The 19,384-nt window shown below is 31.9% G+C and overlaps 3 protein-coding genes across 3 annotated transcripts; all 3 read left to right on the top strand.

The window, feature by feature from the left end:
- Positions 1-1,460: 1,460 nt before the first annotated feature.
- LOC146898519 (11-oxo-beta-amyrin 30-oxidase-like) lies at positions 1,461-6,273 on the top strand. Its single transcript, XM_085737261.1, has 5 exons — positions 1,461-1,798; positions 3,938-4,155; positions 4,244-4,485; positions 4,886-5,273; positions 5,701-6,273. The coding sequence occupies exons 1-5, from the start codon at positions 1,498-1,500 to the stop codon at positions 6,124-6,126; spliced, it is 1,575 nt and encodes a 524-aa protein (XP_085593387.1). The 5' UTR covers positions 1,461-1,497; the 3' UTR covers positions 6,127-6,273.
- A 3,249-nt stretch (positions 6,274-9,522) lies between these two features.
- Positions 9,523-13,605, top strand: LOC146898518 (11-oxo-beta-amyrin 30-oxidase). The gene is made up of 5 exons (XM_085737262.1): positions 9,523-9,860; positions 11,020-11,237; positions 11,324-11,565; positions 12,141-12,528; positions 13,008-13,605. The coding sequence occupies exons 1-5, from the start codon at positions 9,560-9,562 to the stop codon at positions 13,431-13,433; spliced, it is 1,575 nt and encodes a 524-aa protein (XP_085593388.1). The 5' UTR covers positions 9,523-9,559; the 3' UTR covers positions 13,434-13,605.
- Positions 13,606-15,850: 2,245 nt separating this feature from the next.
- Positions 15,851-19,169, top strand: LOC146898517 (11-oxo-beta-amyrin 30-oxidase-like). The gene is made up of 5 exons (XM_085737264.1): positions 15,851-16,181; positions 17,125-17,342; positions 17,431-17,669; positions 17,870-18,257; positions 18,604-19,169. The coding sequence occupies exons 1-5, from the start codon at positions 15,881-15,883 to the stop codon at positions 19,027-19,029; spliced, it is 1,572 nt and encodes a 523-aa protein (XP_085593390.1). The 5' UTR covers positions 15,851-15,880; the 3' UTR covers positions 19,030-19,169.
- Positions 19,170-19,384: the final 215 nt, after the last annotated feature.

Raw genomic sequence — 19,384 nt, 5'->3', positions numbered from 1 at the left:
AGACTCCCGTTTCTTTCTTTTTATTTTTTTGGATAGCTTAAATAACCTGTTTTTGCAGGTGATGTACACTGTTTTTGCAGCTTTATTGTGTAGGAGATAGAAAAGTGTATAAATCATTTCATGTACATTGTGGTGGTATGAATATTACAAGATCAATATAGAAAATTCATATTAATTAAAAGGGTTAATTATGTTTTTTGTCCTTACAAAATGGCGACCTTGTAAGTTTAGTCCTTACTTAATTTTAATAGCATTTTTAATCCCTACAAAAAAAATTTGCACTCAATATTAGTCCTTACTCAATCCAAATTTGTTTAATTTATGCTTAAACTCTTAAGTTTTTTAACAATTTTTTACAGGCGTGTTAAGAACGTTATTAAAAGGTCCTCCGAAAAAAATATCGCAAAAATTTGATTTCTACGTCCATATTTTTGTTACTTATATCTTAAACTTTTGTTGTTTTAAAAAATTCATATTTAATTTATTTCATGTTAAAAAATTATAGATTTTAGTAAATGAACCGTTCACAGTGTTCTAAACTTGTATAAAAAGAATCGTTAAAAAATTTAAGAGTTTAAGGATAATTAAACAAAATTTATTTTAGCAGGGACTAAAATTATAAGTAAATTTTTTTTTGTAGGGATTAAAAATGCTATTAAAATTAAGTAAGGACTAAACTTACAAGGTTGCAATTTTGTAGGGACCAAAAACATAATTAACCCTAATTAAAATAACTTATCCTTCTTTGAACTATATAAAGACAGAGAAATGTTACGTACTAATTCTCTAATAGAATATACATATAAATGGTCAATAGGTTTTAAATATTTAAATTGCATATTAATCACGTAGAAACATAATTGGGAGATCCTTTAAAAGAACCAAAAAATGACAAATTATTGTGAAAGAATATCATATAACGTGGATAGTTATAATAGAGTAAAATATTTTTTGTAAGGAAAAATTTCGTAACATTTTCAATTATATTTTACTTTTAGCCCACCTTAGTAAGATTCTCATAAAATGTATAGTCCGTCTTTGAAAAAATCTTATAGAATGGATAGTAGGTCATATTTATAGATCAGATACATTAATTATTCAATGTATCTAAAAAAAACTGTTATTTATTTATAAATGTGATTGAAGAAAGTATATATATATTTTAAAAAAATAGAATCTTAGTAGGTCAAGTAACTTATAAATCTCAACCATTCAAAATCTTTCTAACACATCTAATGCTTGACATCCATTTTCAAAAAAAAAAAAAAAAAACTTTAAGTCTCCTACGGTAGGAGACCTAAAGAGGTCTCCCACCTTAGCCTTTGCCTACCTTTATGTGAATGTAGTCTCTTTCAAGTTTCAACTATTATTGAATATTCTTTCAAAAAAAATAACAAACTATCATTGAATACTCCTCCTAACTTAAATATAAATACCTCTTTAATGAAGCCCTTTTACACAAAGACACAATCCACTTCCAATACAAAAAAAAAAAATATGGAAGTGTTTGTGTTTCCCAGAGGAACAACAATAATCATCTCTGTTCTGTCAGTTCTACTTGCTGTGATTCCTTGGTATCTGCTCAACAAGTTATGGCTTAAGCCAAAGAGGTTTGAGAAATTTCTCAAAGCTCAAGGTTTTCAAGGTGAACCATATAACCTCTCAGTATTAAAGGACAAATCAAGACAAAATTATATGTTGCAGTTGCAACAAGAAGATAAATCTAAATTCATTGGTCTCTCCAAAGAAGCTGCTCCATCTATCTTCACTCATGTTCATCAAACTGTACACAAATATGGTACACTTATTACACTTCCTTTCTATTTTGTTCATACACCAATCTAAATGTTCCATTCCACAAGTCTTCTGTGGGAGGGTAGTCCAAAGATCTTACATTAAATGAACCCCGGTGGGATTGATATAAATTAGTCGGTCTTTAAACTGGATATTGAGTTTTTAATTTCTTTCCACAACTATATTATACTAGCAACTAACAACTAGCAATTTGATTGTTGATTGACTGACTTATTTTTTTAATGAAAAATTGTTGGTTGACTTTTGAAACTTCAATTTAAAAGGGGACATATGATCCTACTATTGCACCTGTAAGGTCCAATTGCACGGAGGATTTTGGAGAGCCACGTCGATGCTTTTGTATATATTTATATTAGGGTTAAATATGTTTTTGGTCCCTATAAATATACCAACTTTTCGTTTTGGTCCCTCTAAAATTTTCCTTCAACTTTTAGTCCCTATAAAATTTTCAATCACTACTTTTGATCCCTATTTTTAAGTTAATTTTAGTATTTTTTTAATGAAATTATGCAGAAATGTGTAGAATATTGTAAAAATATTTCCCAAAAAAAATATAGAATTTTTTAACAAAACATAAATTTAATATGAATTTTTAACCATAAAAAATATAAAAATTCATATTAAATTCATGTTTTGTTAAAAAATTCTAAATTTTTTTGGGAGAGATTCTTATAATATTATGAATTTTTATGCAAAATTTTATTCAAAAATAAGAATTCTACATATGAGTTTACTTTAAAGGAGGGACTAAAAGTGAAAATGGAAAATTTTTGAGGGACTAAAAGTTGAAGGAAAATTTTAGAGGGACTAAAACGAAAAGTTGGTATATTTATAGGGACCAAAAACATATTTAACTCTTTATATTATATATTAAAAAAAGGTGGTCTAACATGTGTAATATTCTATCCGTTAAAAAACTAAAATAACAACTTTTTATTGAAAAACAATAATTATTTATTAATTTTTTTATATTTAATATAAAACATACAAGTTTCAATACAAACATATTATTTTGAATTTTTTAATATGTGCAAATTTACACTTCATAAAAAGACTCTTTAAAAATTGAAACAATATCATGTTCATATAATAATTGAATCATAGTTCATTTATTTTTAGAAATATTTTATACTACCTCCGTCCCTAATTATAGGACCCTTTTGAAAAAATAACGGGAATTAAGATAGTGGATATTTGTATTAAATATGTTTGTAATTACTATTGTTTTTACAATTTTATCCTTTAAGAGAGAGGTTGGTTTATGTTTTCAAATTGTTATTTATTGTAGATTGAAGAAAAAGATGTATAATAAATAGGGGCTTGTATGTAAAGAAATAATTAATGTAGTTGGAAATAGCAAAGGGGTCTTATAAAAAGGGACAAAAAAAATTCTCAAAAGGGTCTTATAATTAGGGACGGAGGTAGTAGCTTGCACATAATTTAGAAAAGAAAAACAAGCCCTACCTTCCCCTTGGGGGATGGATAGCTCTCTTGGCTGAGCTAAGGGATTGAAGGAGTCAGAGTCCAAGGTTTGAGGAGAAAATAGTAACATAATAGTCAAAAGGAAAAGCCCTTCTCTCCCCTCCAAAATCCCCCTTTAAACATACTCTTAGGTTAGCTCAACAACAAATCTATGATATCCTGAGATGTACACATTAGGAAAAAAGTGTGAATTTTGTATAACTGAAAAGAAAAGAACAGAGTTCTGGAGGAGTTTTTGGTTTATATTATCAGATGCAAGGGCCAACCATGATACAAACTCGATGTTAATATTAAATCACAAATAGATATCAAGTCCTCCAAAAGTTGTTAAAGCCACTTTTTACTAGTTGCCGATAAGTGAAGTGTTACGTATGGATTATATTCACTGATAAGTGGGAAGAGGCTCTAGCCTGACAGAGCGAGAAGAGCTGAAAGTGCAACGAGTGTAGCGCAGTATTTAAACACATCTTTTACTATGTAAATGTTAAGCATTGTATAATAGAAAATTACAACTGCCACATCGATCTCAGAGACGTAAACACAATTGGTAGAACTCCATAATCAATCATTATATTCTTGTGCGTTTATTTATCTGTTTATTTATAGTTTGGTTTGCGGTTCTAACATAAAGCATAAGCAGGAAAGAATTCCTTTTTATGGGAAGGTACAACACCAAGAGTTATCATCACAGACCCTGATCAAATTAAGGAAGTCTTTAACAAGATCGAGGACTTCCCTAAACCAATATTAAAATCCATCGCCAAGTATTTGAGCGTTGGTATTATAGATTATGAGGGTAAGAAATGGGCTAAACATAGGAAGATTGCCAATCCAGCATTCCACCTAGAAAAATTGAAAGTAAGGTTATTGCTTTAATTAATGCTTGCAATTTTGTAAATTAAATTTCTAATTTTTATTTTATAATATTATTTACTTCAAACTATAGGGTATGCTGCCTGCATTTTCTCACAGTTGCAATGAAATGATAAGCAAATGGAAGGAATTATTGTCATCAGATGGAACATGTGAGGTTGATGTTTGGCCTTTCCTTCAGAATTTTACCTGTGATGTCATTTCTCGGACAGCATTTGGAAGCAGCTACGCAGAAGGAACAAAACTATTTCAACTTCTAAAGAAGCAGGGATTTCTTTTGATGACAGAACTACAAACGAACAATCCATTATGGGGGTATGACTGCAATATTATTTTGGTACATTTGACAAATTGAAAGTATATGCTATTGTTTGGGAATGACATAAGCATTATTATTTATTTATAACGAAAATAGTCTCTAGTGCAAAATAAAATATAGCTTCTATATTTTGTTAGCCTGCCAATATACCTTTGAGTGAACGATGTTTGTAGTCTTTGTTGTCTGAAGCATCACATGCTAGACAGAAGAACCATCGGACACATGAGGTCTAAATAATGAATGTAACAGAAGCATACACGCCCAATCTGTATGGTTGAGTTAGACTTAATCCAAAGTACCTAATGAAATGAATTGTGTTGCATTTATTATAATATAATAATATTTACCAAGTGCGTTCCTTCACATTTAACATCACTAGATAAATGTGTTTTCTAGGCTTCTAGCAACAACTACCAAGACGAAGATGAAAGAAGTTGATAGGGAAATCCATGATTCACTTGAGGGAATTATTGAAAAACGAGAAAAAGCACTGAAGAATGGTGAAACCACCAATGACGATTTATTAGGCATTCTTTTGGAATCAAATCATGCCGAAAAACAAGGACATGGAAATAGTAAGAATATTGGGATGACCACCCAAGATGTGATAGATGAATGCAAATTGTTTTACCTTGCTGGGCAAGAGACGACTTCAAGTTTGCTGGTTTGGACAATGGTGCTATTAGGCAGGTATCCTGAATGGCAAGCACGTGCAAGGCAGGAAGTTTTGCAAGTTTTTGGGAACCAAAATCCAAACAATGAAGGATTAAGTCAACTTAAAACTGTATGTATTGTTCAAATTTCAAATGATCATATCACATGAAGTTTTGTATCTATATTTATCTCTTTACTGATATTACTGGGGTTTGGACTTGTGAGTTGGCTTGCCGATGCTGCACTAGGTCAGAAGTGATTGAATATGCTGCACTAGGTTCGAACCTTGTCAAAAATAAGTTGACCTAGGTAGGAGATGAAGTATGAATCTCACTAGGACCATCTATGCAGGAGGGAACTAGTGGTAATTCATCCAAGAAGGAAATTAGGGTAGATCATTTCAATTGTTGAAAGAGAGAGATACATAATCACCCTTAACAATGTTCACATGAAATTTTGGCACGAGAAGATTATTTTTAATCACACAATTTCATTTTGATGATTATTAATACATAATCCTTTTTGGTACTATCTGATAATTGTTTTTGTTTCTATAGGTTACCATGATTTTGTACGAGGTACTAAGGTTATTCCCACCTTTAATTTACTTCAACCGAGCTCTTCGAAAGGATTTGAAACTTGGAAACGTTTCCCTACCTGAAGGAACACAAATTTCCCTACCAATACTATTGATTCACCAAGATCATGATCTATGGGGCGATGATGCAAAGGAGTTCAAACCTGAAAGGTTCGCTGAAGGAATTGCGAAGGCTACAAAAGGAAAAGTTTGTTATTTCCCTTTTGGATGGGGTCCTAGAATTTGTCTTGGACAAAACTTTGCCTTACTAGAAGCAAAGATAGCAATTTCATTGCTGCTGCAGAATTTCTCATTCGAGCTTTCTCCTAATTATGTGCATGTTCCTACCACTGTGCTTACTTTGACGCCAAAAAATGGGGCAAGCATCATTTTGCATAAACTGTGAGAGCACATCCAATGGAGTTATTTAGTAGCTTAACTCTTTTAGGTGATTTATCTGTAAACATGAGTTTCTTTAAATTAAGACACTATTGATTTGTATAAGAAACCACAGGTATGAGTTTATGAATTTGGACAAATTATGCTCCAATATATGAAGGTTGGGTTGGAACAAAAAGAATTTCTTAGTTGGTGTAAAAATCAAAAGAGGATTTGTTAACACAACAAAGATGGTTTGAACACACATTCCACTATATCAAACCATGTATGATCAAATAAAATGACAGGGCCTGCATGCATAAAAACCCATGGTGATGGTGTACAGCAATCAAAGTAAAACGGTTTTATATCAAAACTGAAAAAAATGTGAAATGATTAACTCAGATGCAATGCCAGATAGCATCAAAGTAAATTGAAATGGAACTATTTGATTACCTTACTTCTTGTCCTCTTGTACTATTTGATTCACTTAGAATAAAAGCTATTATGCATTCATTAATAAACTTTTGCTTCTATTTCATTTTCATTTACATAATAAGTATGAAGCACGGATAAAAACACCGGACACATATTGACGCAAGAACTTTGACGCTGGTACTATTATGAAAAAATTGAATAATTTATTGTAATCGGATGTGTCAGAGTCATGTCGGTGTTGGACACCAACACGAGTCGGATGCCAGACACTACTTGCTAGACACCTAGTAGCATGAATTAAGTCTGGTGGGTCCGATAGAAGAGTATCAGATGCCATGAGTCTCTTAACGCCATCAATTTTTGTTAGGCTTAAGTGCAATTTTGCCCCTCCTATTTTGACTGAATCGAAATTTTACCCCCCCTATTTTAAAACTCGGAATTTTACCCCCCCAATTTAATGTTTTTCGAAATTTTACCCCCCCCTATTTTAAAACTCAGAATTTTACCCCCCTAATTTAATGTTTTTCGGAATTTTACCCCCTCCACCACATTATCTTATTATCCACCTAATTAATTATTTAAATTAATTAATTTTTAATTACAAAAAATAAATAACTTTTTAAAAAAATCGAAAAACACTTTAAAAAATACCTTAAAATGCAGAAAAAAATTCTAAAAAATACTAGAACATAAAGATAAAATGCAGGAATTACAAAAAATAAATAACTTTTTAAAAAAATCGAAAAAACTTTAAAAAATACCTTAAAATGCAGAAAAAATACTAGAAAATAAAGATAAAATGTAGGAAATAAACCAGAATAAACGAAAAAATCCAATAAAAATACATGGAAAATTCCATTAAAAATACATGGCTAATATTTGGATGATCAATTATTAGGTGTATTATTGCACTTGTATATTTGGTTAATGATCATCCAACTATTTATAGGTGCATTATGTTTTTTTTCATGTATTTTTAATGGGATTTTTTTTCCGTTTATACTGTTTTTCCATGTATTTTTAATGGATTTTTTTTTGTTTATTCTGGTTTATTCCCTACATTTTATCTTTATTTTCTAGTATTTTTTCTGCATTTTAAAAAATCGATTTTTATAAAAAATTATTTATTTTTTGTAATTCCTACATTTTATCTTTATTTTCTAGTTTTTTTTTCTGCATTTTAAGGTATTTTTTAAAGTTTTTTTTCCATTTTTTTTAAAAAGTTATTTATTTTTTGTAATTAAAAATTAATTAATTTAAATAATTAATTAGGTGGATAATAAGATAATGTGGTGGAGGGGGTAAAATTCCGAAAAACATTGAATTGGGGGGGTAAAATTCTGAGTTTTAAAATAGGGGGGGTAAAATTCCGAAAAACATTAAATTGGGGGGGGGGGGGGGGGGTAAAATTCCGAGTTTTAAAATAGGGGGGGGTAAAATTCCGATTCAGTCAAAATAGGGGGGGCAAAATTGCACTTAAGCCTTTTTGTTATTATATAAATTGTGTGTATTCTTTTATGTTATTTGAGATCATAATAGATAGCTGCTGATCTTGCTGCAACGATTTGGATTTTGTCAAGGAACAAAGTGGAATAAATATCTTATGATATGCAGACGGACATATCAAGAATAGTGGAATAAATATTTTCGTAATAAAAAATATGAAAAAAAGAAAAAAATAACTGCAGACTAAACTATCAAAAATTGGTCAACACAAAAAATAGAATGAAAGGAAAACCAAGAAATAAAAATTTGGTAGTACTTTTTCATTCTTTAAGATGTGTAGCTTGTCCTCTCAAAAAAAAAAAAAAAAAGATGTGCAGCTTATATCTAAATCCAAGTTTTTTTTTTTTTAGCCTACTTTTTCAAATATATTCCGTCTTAACCTAAGGCACATTATAACATTTAAAGACCTTTAAAGTATATGTGATAATGCTTGAATTTGAATGACTATTTAGAATTTCTTCAAGTTCATAGCAAAATACAAAATGAAATATCTTAAAAATAAAAAACAAACACTACAGATCATAAAAGTAGTTTTTTGTTATAAAATAAATTTTTTTCTTTAAAAAACTGCAAAACAAACTACCCACTATATTGCTGCGGACACAACTATACAAAAAATTTGTTCTTTCAAACTGGGGACAAATTTATTATGAATTTTTATTCCCCATAATTATGAATTTCTTAAACAATTCATAATTAATTCGTATCTCGTTTAAAAACTCCAAAATTTAATTTTAATGGTGAATGTTTTTATGAAGTTTTAACCATGCCTACAAAATTAGAGAACGGAACTTGACCTATGAGTATACGTTTACTCGGAACAAAATTGTCATTTCGCACGTTTTGGTTGAAAATAAAAATAAATTGAAATGTCTTTAAAATGCTACCAAACTTTGCAGATCCTTTTTCTGTATATCTATAGATGTCTCTTCAAACAATCAACTCAAAATTCAATTTCTAGATTGAAGTTTCTTTGTTCTGTTTTTTGAGTTTTTGACGTTTTAAAAATTCATAATTAATTCGTCCTTAGTTGAAATTTTTTAATTTTTTTTGTGTAAAGTCATATTTTAACGTCCTAAACATACTTGAAAATAATCAACCTCTAAATAGGTTTTTTGGACTTTAACTATATTACAGAGTCAAAAATAATAAGAAAGATTAGAATATATACTTTTTATTTTACAAGATCATTTTTCAGACTTAACAAGGTAAATTTATATAATTAACCCCATTTTTTCTGTACAAATTTTGTAGATTTATTTAATAAATAATATTATAAACTAAAATTAACTTATTTTAAAACTTATACAAAACAACTTATACAAATAAATAAACTTTTATGCATTATTTATAAGAATGTTAAGATATTTTATGAAAAAGACGAGTACGTGTAGCAGCTTGAACTTGAATGACCCCACCTTTGAGGTGAATAATTGAATAGAATACTACCTTAAATATTTAATGACCTTTTGCACAACACAACAAGACACAGTCCAAATCCAAGACAAAAACATAAAATGGAGGTGTTTGTGTTTCCAACAGGAACAACAATAATCATCTGTGTTTTGTCAGTTCTACTTGCTGTGATTCCATGGTATCTGCTCAACAAGTTATGGCTTAAGCCAAAGAGGTTTGAGAAACTTCTCAAAGCTCAAGGTTTTCAAGGTGAACCATATAAGCTTTCACTGTTTGTGGACAACTCAAAACAAAATTATATGTTGAAGTTGCAACAAGAAGATAAATCTAAATCCATTGGTCTCACCAAAGAAGCTGCACCATCTATCTTCACTCCTGCTCATCAAGCTGTACAAAAATATGGTACATCTACTAATCTTACTTTCTATTTGTTCATACACCAATCTAAATGTTAGTCCAAAGATCTGACATTAAATGAACTAGATTGTACTAGCAACTAGCAATTAAATTGTTGGTTTGACTTTTAAAATTTCAATTAAAAGGGGATATTATGATCTTATTATTGGACAATGGACATGTAGGGTCTGATTGTGAGGAGGATTTTGGAGAGATACGTCAATGATGTTTTTGTATATATTTATATTTTAAAAATAGGGGTAAGTGTAATATTTTATTATGTTAAAAAAACTAAAATAACAATTTATTTTTTTATCGAAAAACAACAATTATTTATTAAAAAAGTTATAGAAATTTTTTTATGATGCATAAATTTTGCACATATTAGGAAAAAGGCATGAATTTTGTGTTTGCTCGAAAGCCGGACAAAATATGTTGTCCGGAAGTACATTTCCAAAAATATTTATGGATTTTTAGAAACTTGGACTGGAGAATGTTGGACCCTTAGGATAGACTTCGAATTTGGGGGTTGTCCTAGTTCAGTGCAGAAGCTAGCTCAACAAGTTGTCCACCATTTTTAACTCAATCAATGTGCTATCATTGATATTGTGGTGATGTGTAGTTGATGGTCAAAGAAATATCCAAAATCTTAGATGTTGCAACTCAAATCACAGTCACAGACACTTTTTAAAACTTTGTTTGAATATCTGATACTAAAAAGAAAATCAGAAATGTCTAGAGATTTGTGATATTAATTATATGCTTAAAAGTAAAGAACAGAGTTCTGGATGAGTTTTGGTTTATATTATAAGATGCAAGGACCAAACATGATACGGACTTAATGTTAATATTAAATCACAGATAGATATCAAGTCCTCCATAAGTTGTTAAAGCCACTTTTTACCAGTTGCTGATAAGTGGGAAGAGGCTCTAGCGTAAGAGAGCGAGAAGAGCTGAAAGTGCAACGAGCGTAGCACAGTATTTAAACACATCTTGTACTATGTAATATTAAGCATTGCATAATAGAAAATTACAACTGCCACATTGCTCTCAGAGACGTAAACACAATTGGTAGAACTTTGTAATCAAGCATTGTTTTCTTGTGCGTTTATTTATCTGTTTACTTTCGAGTTGGGTTTGTTGTTCTAACATAAAGGATATGCAGGAAAGAATTCCTTCTTATGGGAAGGTACAACACCAAGAGTTATCATCACAGACCCTGATCAAATTAAGGAAGTCTTTAACAAGATCGAGGACTTCCCCAAACCAAAATTAAGATCTATCGCCAAGTATTTGAGCGTTGGTATACTAGATCTTGAGGGTAAGAAATGGGCTAAACATAGGAAGATTGCCAATCCAGCATTCCACCTAGAAAAATTGAAAGTAAGGTTACTGCTTTAATTAATTCTTGCAATTTTGTAAATTAAATTTCGAAATTTTCTTATAATTTGATTTACTTCATACTGTAGGGTATGCTGCCTGCATTCTCCCACAGTTGCAATGAAATGATAAGCAAATGGAAGGGATTATTGTCATCAGATGGAACATGTGAGATTGATGTTTGGCCTTTCCTTCAGAATTTTACCTGTGATGTAATTTCTCGGACGGCATTTGGAAGCAGCTACGCAGAAGGAACAAAACTATTTCAACTTCTAAAGAAGCAGGGATTTCTTTTGATGACAGGGCGACAGACGAACAATCCATTATGGGGGTATGACTACAATATATTATTTTGGTACATTTGACAAATTAAAAGTATGTTCTAGTTTGGGAAAGACATAAGCATTATTATTTGTTTACAAGGAAAATAGTCTCTAGTGCAAAATAAAATATAAACTTGAAAGCTTCCAACTGTTGTTGTCCTGCCAATCTGCCTGTGAGTGAATGATGTCTACATGTCTGTAGTCTTTGTTGTCTTAAGCATCACATGCTAGACAGAAGAACCATGGGACACATGAGGTATAAATAATGAATGTACCAGAAACTTGATTTATAACTAACAAGACTATACATTTCGTCTAAAAAACACTAACTCTACATATTTTGTTTTAGTGTATCCCTATCCCAAGTTATATTTTAGATCTAGTTTTTGAAAACTTTAGACGCTTTACAAAATCACAAGTCCAACTTAAAAAAAAAAAGTCTGAAAAAAGTGTATAAAGAAGGACACCACTCATTTTACACGACTAATCTGTATGGTTGAGTTAGACTTAATCCAAAGTACCTAATGAAATGAATTGTGTTGCATTTATTATAATATAATAATATTAACCAAGTGTTTTCTAGGCTACTAGCAACAACTACCAAGACGAAGATGAAAGAAATTGATAGAGAAATCCATGATTCACTTGAGGGAATCATTGAAAAGCGAGAAAAAGCACTGAAGAATGGTGAACCCACCAATGACGATTTATTAGGCATTCTTTTGCAATCAAATCATGCTGAAAGTCAAGGACATGGAAATAGTAAGAGTATTGGGATGACCACCCAAGATGTGATAGATGAATGCAAATTGTTTTACCTTGCTGGGCAAGAGACCACTTCAAGTTTGCTGGTTTGGACGATGGTGTTATTAGGCAGGTATCCTGAATGGCAAGCACGTGCAAGGGACGAAGTTTTGCAAGTTTTTGGGAACCAAAATCCAAACTTTGAAGGACTAAGTCAACTTAAAATTGTATGTATCGATTATTCTCAAGTTTAAATTTCAAATGATCTTATTACATGAAGTTTTGTATCCATCTCTCTCTTTACTGATATTAAAGGGGTGAATCATAAACATAGTGGGGTTTGGACTTGTGAGTTGGCTTAATGATGCTGCACTAGGTCAGAAGTGATTGAATGTGTGCAGGTGTACTATCAAATTTGAGTTTTCTGGTTCGAACCTTGTAAAAAATAAGTTGACCTAGGTAGGAGATGAAGTATGAATCTCACTAGGACCATCTATGCAGGAGGGAACTAGTGGAAATTCATCCAAGAAGGAAATTAGGGGAGATCATTTCAATTGTTGAAAGAGAGAGATACATAATCACCCTTAACAATGTCACATGAAAATTTGACACGAGAAGATCATTTTTAATCACACAAGTTCATTTTGATGATTAATAATACATAATCCTTTTTGGTACTATCTGATAGTTGTTTTTGTTTCTATAGGTTACCATGATTTTGTACGAGGTACTAAGGTTATTCCCACCATTAATTTACTTCAACCGAGCTCTTCGAAAGGATTTGAAACTTGGAAACCTTTTGCTACCTGAAGGAACACAAATTTCCCTACCAATACTATTGATTCACCAAGATCATGATCTATGGGGCGATGATGCAAAGGAGTTCAAACCTGAAAGGTTTGCTGAAGGAATTGCGAAGGCAACAAAAGGACAAGTTTCTTATTTCCCTTTTGGATGGGGTCCTAGAATTTGTCTTGGACAAAACTTTGCCTTATTGGAAGCAAAGATAGCGATATCACTGTTGCTGCAGAATTTCTCATTTGAACTTTCTCCAAATTATGTGCATGTTCCTACCACGGTGCTTACTTTGCAGCCAAAAAACGGGGCAAGCATCATTCTGCATAAACTGTAAGAGCGCATCCAATGTAGTTACTTAGTAGGTTAACTTTTTTAGGTGATCATTCTGGAAACATGAGTTTCTTTAAATTAAGACACTATTGCTTTATGTAAGAAACCACTGGTATGAGTTTATGAATTTGGACAAATTTTGCTCCAATATTATGGTTGGCTTGTTTATGAATTAATGTTGAGTTTGGTCTTAAGCTGTAGCCTAAAACTGATCATGTTCCAGGGCACTGTTGTCATTAAAGGGTTTAAAAACCTGAAGCTTTATATTGAACAAAGGGAAATTGTTGTGTTTTTCTTTAATTATTTTTGCAGTTATAATCGAAGCTGGTTCGCAGTCTTTAAAGAAATTGTATAGACAAGGGATTAGTCGTTTTTTTTCCTGGACGAGGTTGTCGCTTTTTTTGATATTGCTGCTTGCTGGTTTCTGTTTGTTGCACTTTTGGGGTTGTTGGATTGTAGAAAAAGGATCTGAGCATCCTATTTGATAGATTTTCTAGTCCTGATGTCCATAATTTTGCCTGAGTGTTGCGGATTTTGTTTTCTGCTAGTGCTGGTGTTACCGTCTATGTTGATGCTTTGATCAAAACCTGTCTATAGTGTTGCACTGGTGTTATTGATGTTGTTTCAGTAGAAAATAAAATGTAGAGAGCTTTAGGTAAAATGAAAGTGTTAAAATAATTATAGCAGAATAAAATGACAGTTACAAGGCAAATGTTTATTCTATCCTTCCACAATGGAAAATACTTGGGTGACATAATGTCACCGTGACATTATGTCTGGGCCACACAACACACATTACCACACAACATCTGGGCCACACAACACATACAACACATCTGGGCCACACAAATCAAATAAAATGACAGGTCCTGCATATGCTTAAAAACCCATGGTGATGGTGTACAGCAATCAAAGTAAAACGGTTTTATATCAAAACTGAAAAAAATGTGAAATGATTAACTCAGATGCAATGCCAGATAGCATCAAAGTAAATTGAAAAGGAAAATAATATAACATAACAATAGAGGTGGATGCTTTATTACTGTCTATATTGCTTCTTATTATGTAAAGGATGTAGAAACATAATTACCTTACTTCTTGTCCTACTGTACTATTTGATTCACTAACAATAAAAGCTATTATGCCTTTTGCTTCAATTTCATTTTCCTTTACATAATAATAAGTATAAAGCACGGACACAAACACCGGACACGACATTGACAATATAGGAGCTTCGACAATGGTAGTATTCTAAAAAAATTGAATAATTTAATGTGTGAGACACCGAGTAGCATGAATTAAGTCTGGTGGATCCAATGGAAGAGTATAAGATTGGGGAAGCGCAGCAGCTAGGTTGAAAACCCCTGGGTTGGTCATTACAAAGTAGCTACGATGCTTGTTATCCCAATGTACAAGTGGTACTAAAACGTACAAATAGCACTCTTGTTACCCATCCCCCATTTTATTAATACTCTCCGTCTCACAATATTAGTCGTTTAAGGTTTGTGCACGATTATTAAGGAAATGATTAATTGTGTTGATTTCAATGGTAAAATTAGTTACATTTACTAAAATACCCTTATTAATTATAATTAGTGGAGTACTTCAGTTGAATGAAATATGCTGCATTGATATTGGAAAGTGACAATTATTTAAAAAAAAAAAGATGTTAAAGAGACAATAATTGTGAGACGGAGTGAGTATGTTTTATTTTCTTATTTTTATTGAATCAATAATGATTATGTCAACCATGCAATTAAGCTCAATAAATTAATGTGTTTCATTCAAACTCGAATAGTTTAGACTTAATTACATTTTTTACTTTCATATTTTCACTCACGAAATTGGTTCCACTATTTGAAAATCATCGAGTTTTGGTCCCTTTGTCCAATATTTTCACTCATGAAGTTGTATGTTCAAGAGAATTTAGATTCGATACTTAAATGAAAGAATTCTTTTCAGAATTTCATTTTCATTCGACCAAACTTCAAAGTTTGTACTTGTATGTATATTAACATATGTACAATTGAACTATTTTTTATTTTAGTAGAAAAGTTGAACTATGTTAATTATTATGAGATGGAAGGACTAAAATCTCATTTGACCGAGAATGGAAAGGATATTCAAAATAGACATGACGACAGTATCTTGAACTTGAGGTACCCTAGCGTGGTACACGCATTAGCCGTGGTACTCGCACAACCTTTAAATTATATCTTTAATATAAAAAACAAACAAAAAAATTGACATACAGCTCCTTAATTTTGTGGTTAAGTACTAAGTGAAAAATTAGCTTTTGTGTTACAAAAATCCTACTCTATGTTAATATATTTTTTTTTTAAAGTGGCAAGACTACCGTTCTTTAAAAAAAATAATTTTTTTTAGCATATAAATGCCATAAACGGTGCAAGTCTAATATTTGTATGTGTTTCAATATCAAAGCTGACTAAAATGGAGGTGTTTGTGTTTCCCACAACTACAACAATAATCACCTGTGTTCTAACAGTTCTACTAGCTGTGATTCCATGGCATCTCTTCAACAATTTTTGGCTTAAGCCAAAGAGGTTTGAGAAACTTCTCAAAGCTCAAGGTCTTCAAGGTGAACCATATAAGCTTCCATTCTTTGTGGACAAGTCAAAACAAAACTATATATTGAAGTTGCAACAAGAACATAAGTCTAAATCCATTGGTCTCTCCAAAGAAGCTGCACCGTCTATCTTCTCACCTTTTCATCAAACTGTTCATAAATATGGTACATCGTTCTATTTTGTTCTAGCAAATATGGTATACACTTTAGGACAAAATATGTTGTTTGGAAGTATACTTTCATAAGCATATGTGAATTTTTAGAAATGTGGGAGGTAGGGAAATTTGCTTCCTTAGGATAGATTCTGAATTTGGGATTTGTTCTAACTCAATCCAAAAGCTAGTTTCCTATAAAAGTATTACTTACCTATATATTAGTCGAACTACGGATGACCAGAGTTGCATTTTCTCGAGAACAAGAGAGTTAAGAATAAATCAATGAGTTGTCCTCCATTTATAACTTAATCAAGGCCGTAATAAGACATGCCATTGATGTTGCAGTCGATGGAAGTCCACTGCGGGTTCAATTGAAGTCGTAGAGATGTTAAAAATCATGACAACACATCTCAATTCTCAAATCATGGTCTGTAGAATATACGGCTAGATCCTTAACTAAAAGGAAAATCATAAATGTCTTGAAATTTTGATTACAACAGCCTTAGTGTTTTATGTGATACGAAAGTACGACTCAAGTTGAAGGGAAAATTTTATCGCAGAGATATAAGACTGACGATGTTGTATGGAATAGAGTGTTAGGTGGTGAAGAACCAGCATAAGAATAAAATCAGTGTAGGAAGATATGAAGATGTTGTGTTGGATGTGTGGTAAGAATAGATATGATAAGATTAGAAATGAAAAATTAGAGAGTTGGGGGTAGGTAGCACCTATAGTAGAAAAGATGGTGAAAATTAAGTTTAGGTGGTTTTGGTATGTAGAGAAGAAATGTAGATTTTATAGTAAAGAGAAATGATCAGATGGAGGATAGTCAGATCACGAGAGATAGAGATAATATAAACTACACGCTTGTTGTATCACAAGTTTTTTAAAACTAAACGCTTGTCTATTCACTTTAGAATCAGGTTTACTGTTCTAACATAAAGGATATGCAGGAAAGAATTCCTTTTTATGGGAAGGTACAATACCAAGGGTTATCATCACAGACCCTGATCAAATTAAGGATGTCTTTAACAAGATTGAGGACTTCCCCAAACAAAAGTTAAGACCCATTGCATTGTATTTGAGTGTTGGTATAGTACACCATGAGGGTGAGAAATGGGCTACACATCGAAGGATAGTGAATCCGGCATTCCACATAGAAAAATTGAAAGTAAGGTTATTACTTACCTAATTATTTCAATTTTGTAAATTGAATTTCTAACTTTTCTTCTTATATTATGATTTACTTCATACTATAGGGTATGCTGCCTGCATTTTCTCACAGTTGCAATGAAATGATAAGCAAATGGAAGGGATTATTGTCATCGGATGGAATATGTGAGGTTGATGTTTGGCCTTTCCTTCAGAATTTGACGTGTGATGTAATTTCTCGGACAGCATTTGGAAGCAGCTACGCAGAAGGAACAAAATTATTTCAACTTCTGAAGAAGCAGGGAGTTCTTTTGATGACAGAACTACAAACAAACACTCCATTATGGTACAAAATAATATATAAAGTTGTTAAATATGTTTCAAGTTTAATTGTACATATCCAGAAGCTAGTTAGAAAACTTCTACATGTTGTTAGACGTAGTCTAAAGTACCGAATTAAATGAACCATGTTGCACTTATTATACTATGATATTAATCAAGTGCCTGTCCTCACAATTAACAACACTGGATAAATGTATTTTCTAGGCCTTTACCAACAACTAACGAGAGGATGATGAAAGAAATTGAAAGAGATATCCGTGATTTACTTGAGGGAATCATTAGAAAACGTGAAAAAGAACTGCGGAACGGTGAAACCACCAATGACGATTTACTAGGCATACTTTTGCAATCAAATCATGCCGAAAATCAAGGACATGGAAATAGCAAGAGTATTGGAATGACGACCCAAGAAGTGATAGATGAATGCAAATTGTTTTACTTGGCAGGGCAAGAGACCACCTCAAGTTTGCTGGTTTGGACAATGGTGTTATTAGGCAGGTATCCTGAATGGCAAGAACGTGCAAGGCAGGAAGTTATGCAAGTTTTTGGGAACCAAAATCCAAACTTCGAAGGACTAAGTCAACTTAAAATTGTACGTATCGATTATTCTCATGTTTAAATTTCAAATGATCTTAGTTCATGAAGTTTTGTATCCATCTCTCTCTTTACTGATATTATCGGGGTGATTTCAAATTTGAGGTTTCTGGTTCGAACCTTGTAAAACATAAGTCGACCTAGGTAGGAGATGAATTGGTATGAATCCCCGCTAGGGGAGATCATGTCAATTGTCGAGAGAGAGATATATATTCACCCTTAACAATTTCACATGAAAATTTGACGTGAGAAGATCGTTTTTAATCACACAATTTCATTTTGATGATTATTAATACATAATCCTTTTTGGTACTATCTGATAATTTTTTTTTTTGTTTCCATAGGTTACCATGATTCTGTACGAGGTACTAAGGTTATACCCACCTATAATTGGTTTAATCCGAGCTCTTCGAAAGGATTTGAAACTTGGAAACCTTTTGTTACCTGGAGGAACACAAGTTTCGCTACCAGTACATTTGATTCACCAAGATCAAGATATATGGGGTGATGATGCAAAGGAGTTCAATCCTGAACGGTTTTCTGAAGGAATTGTAAAGGCAACAAAAGGCCAAGTTTCTTATATCCCTTTTGGATGGGGTCCTAGAATTTGTCTTGGACAAAATTTTGCCTTATTAGAATCAAAGATAGCAATATCATTGTTGCTGCAGAATTTCTCATTTGAACTTTCTCCTAATTATGTGCATGTTCCTATCACGGTGCTTACTTTGCAGCCAAAAAATGGGGCAACCATCATTTTGCATAAACTGTAAGAGTATATCGAATGGAGTTACTTAGTAGCTTAACTTTTTTAGAATAAGACACTATTGCTTCATGTAGGAAACCACATGGATGAGTTTATCAATTTAGACAAATTTGTTCCAATATTAAGGTTTTCTACTCGTAATGTCTATATTTTTGTTGAGTGTTGCTGATTTCGTTTTCTGCTAGCGTTACATGTCTATATTGCTGCTTTGTTCAAAACTTGTCTACATTTGCTGCTGGTTATCATGTGTTGAACTGGTGTTATTGATGTTTATTATGAAGGAACAAAATGAATGAATTATTCTCATTAAGTGTAATCAAAGTAGGAGTACAACTTATATAGAAGAAGCAAAAGACTAGAGA

Source organism: Medicago sativa, chromosome 8 (genome assembly GCF_051527215.1).
Source record: "Medicago sativa cultivar Bolivia chromosome 8, Bolivia_mono, whole genome shotgun sequence".
Classification (NCBI taxonomy): domain Eukaryota; kingdom Viridiplantae; phylum Streptophyta; class Magnoliopsida; order Fabales; family Fabaceae; genus Medicago; species Medicago sativa.
This window is presented reverse-complemented; position numbering and strand designations above follow the sequence as displayed.

Coding starts and splice junctions, on each gene's coding strand:
- LOC146898519 (XM_085737261.1), top strand. CDS start 1,498: ATGGAAGTGTTTGTGTTTCCCAGAGGAACAACAATAATCATCTCTGTT. Junction 1,799..3,937: donor TCAAACTGTACACAAATATG/GTACACTTATTA, acceptor AAGCATAAGCAG/GAAAGAATTCCTTTTTATGG. Junction 4,156..4,243: donor TCCACCTAGAAAAATTGAAA/GTAAGGTTATTG, acceptor TTCAAACTATAG/GGTATGCTGCCTGCATTTTC.
- LOC146898518 (XM_085737262.1), top strand. CDS start 9,560: ATGGAGGTGTTTGTGTTTCCAACAGGAACAACAATAATCATCTGTGTT. Junction 11,238..11,323: donor TCCACCTAGAAAAATTGAAA/GTAAGGTTACTG, acceptor TTCATACTGTAG/GGTATGCTGCCTGCATTCTC. Junction 11,566..12,140: donor ACGAACAATCCATTATGGGG/GTATGACTACAA, acceptor AGTGTTTTCTAG/GCTACTAGCAACAACTACCA.
- LOC146898517 (XM_085737264.1), top strand. CDS start 15,881: ATGGAGGTGTTTGTGTTTCCCACAACTACAACAATAATCACCTGTGTT. Junction 16,182..17,124: donor TCAAACTGTTCATAAATATG/GTACATCGTTCT, acceptor AAGGATATGCAG/GAAAGAATTCCTTTTTATGG. Junction 17,343..17,430: donor TCCACATAGAAAAATTGAAA/GTAAGGTTATTA, acceptor TTCATACTATAG/GGTATGCTGCCTGCATTTTC.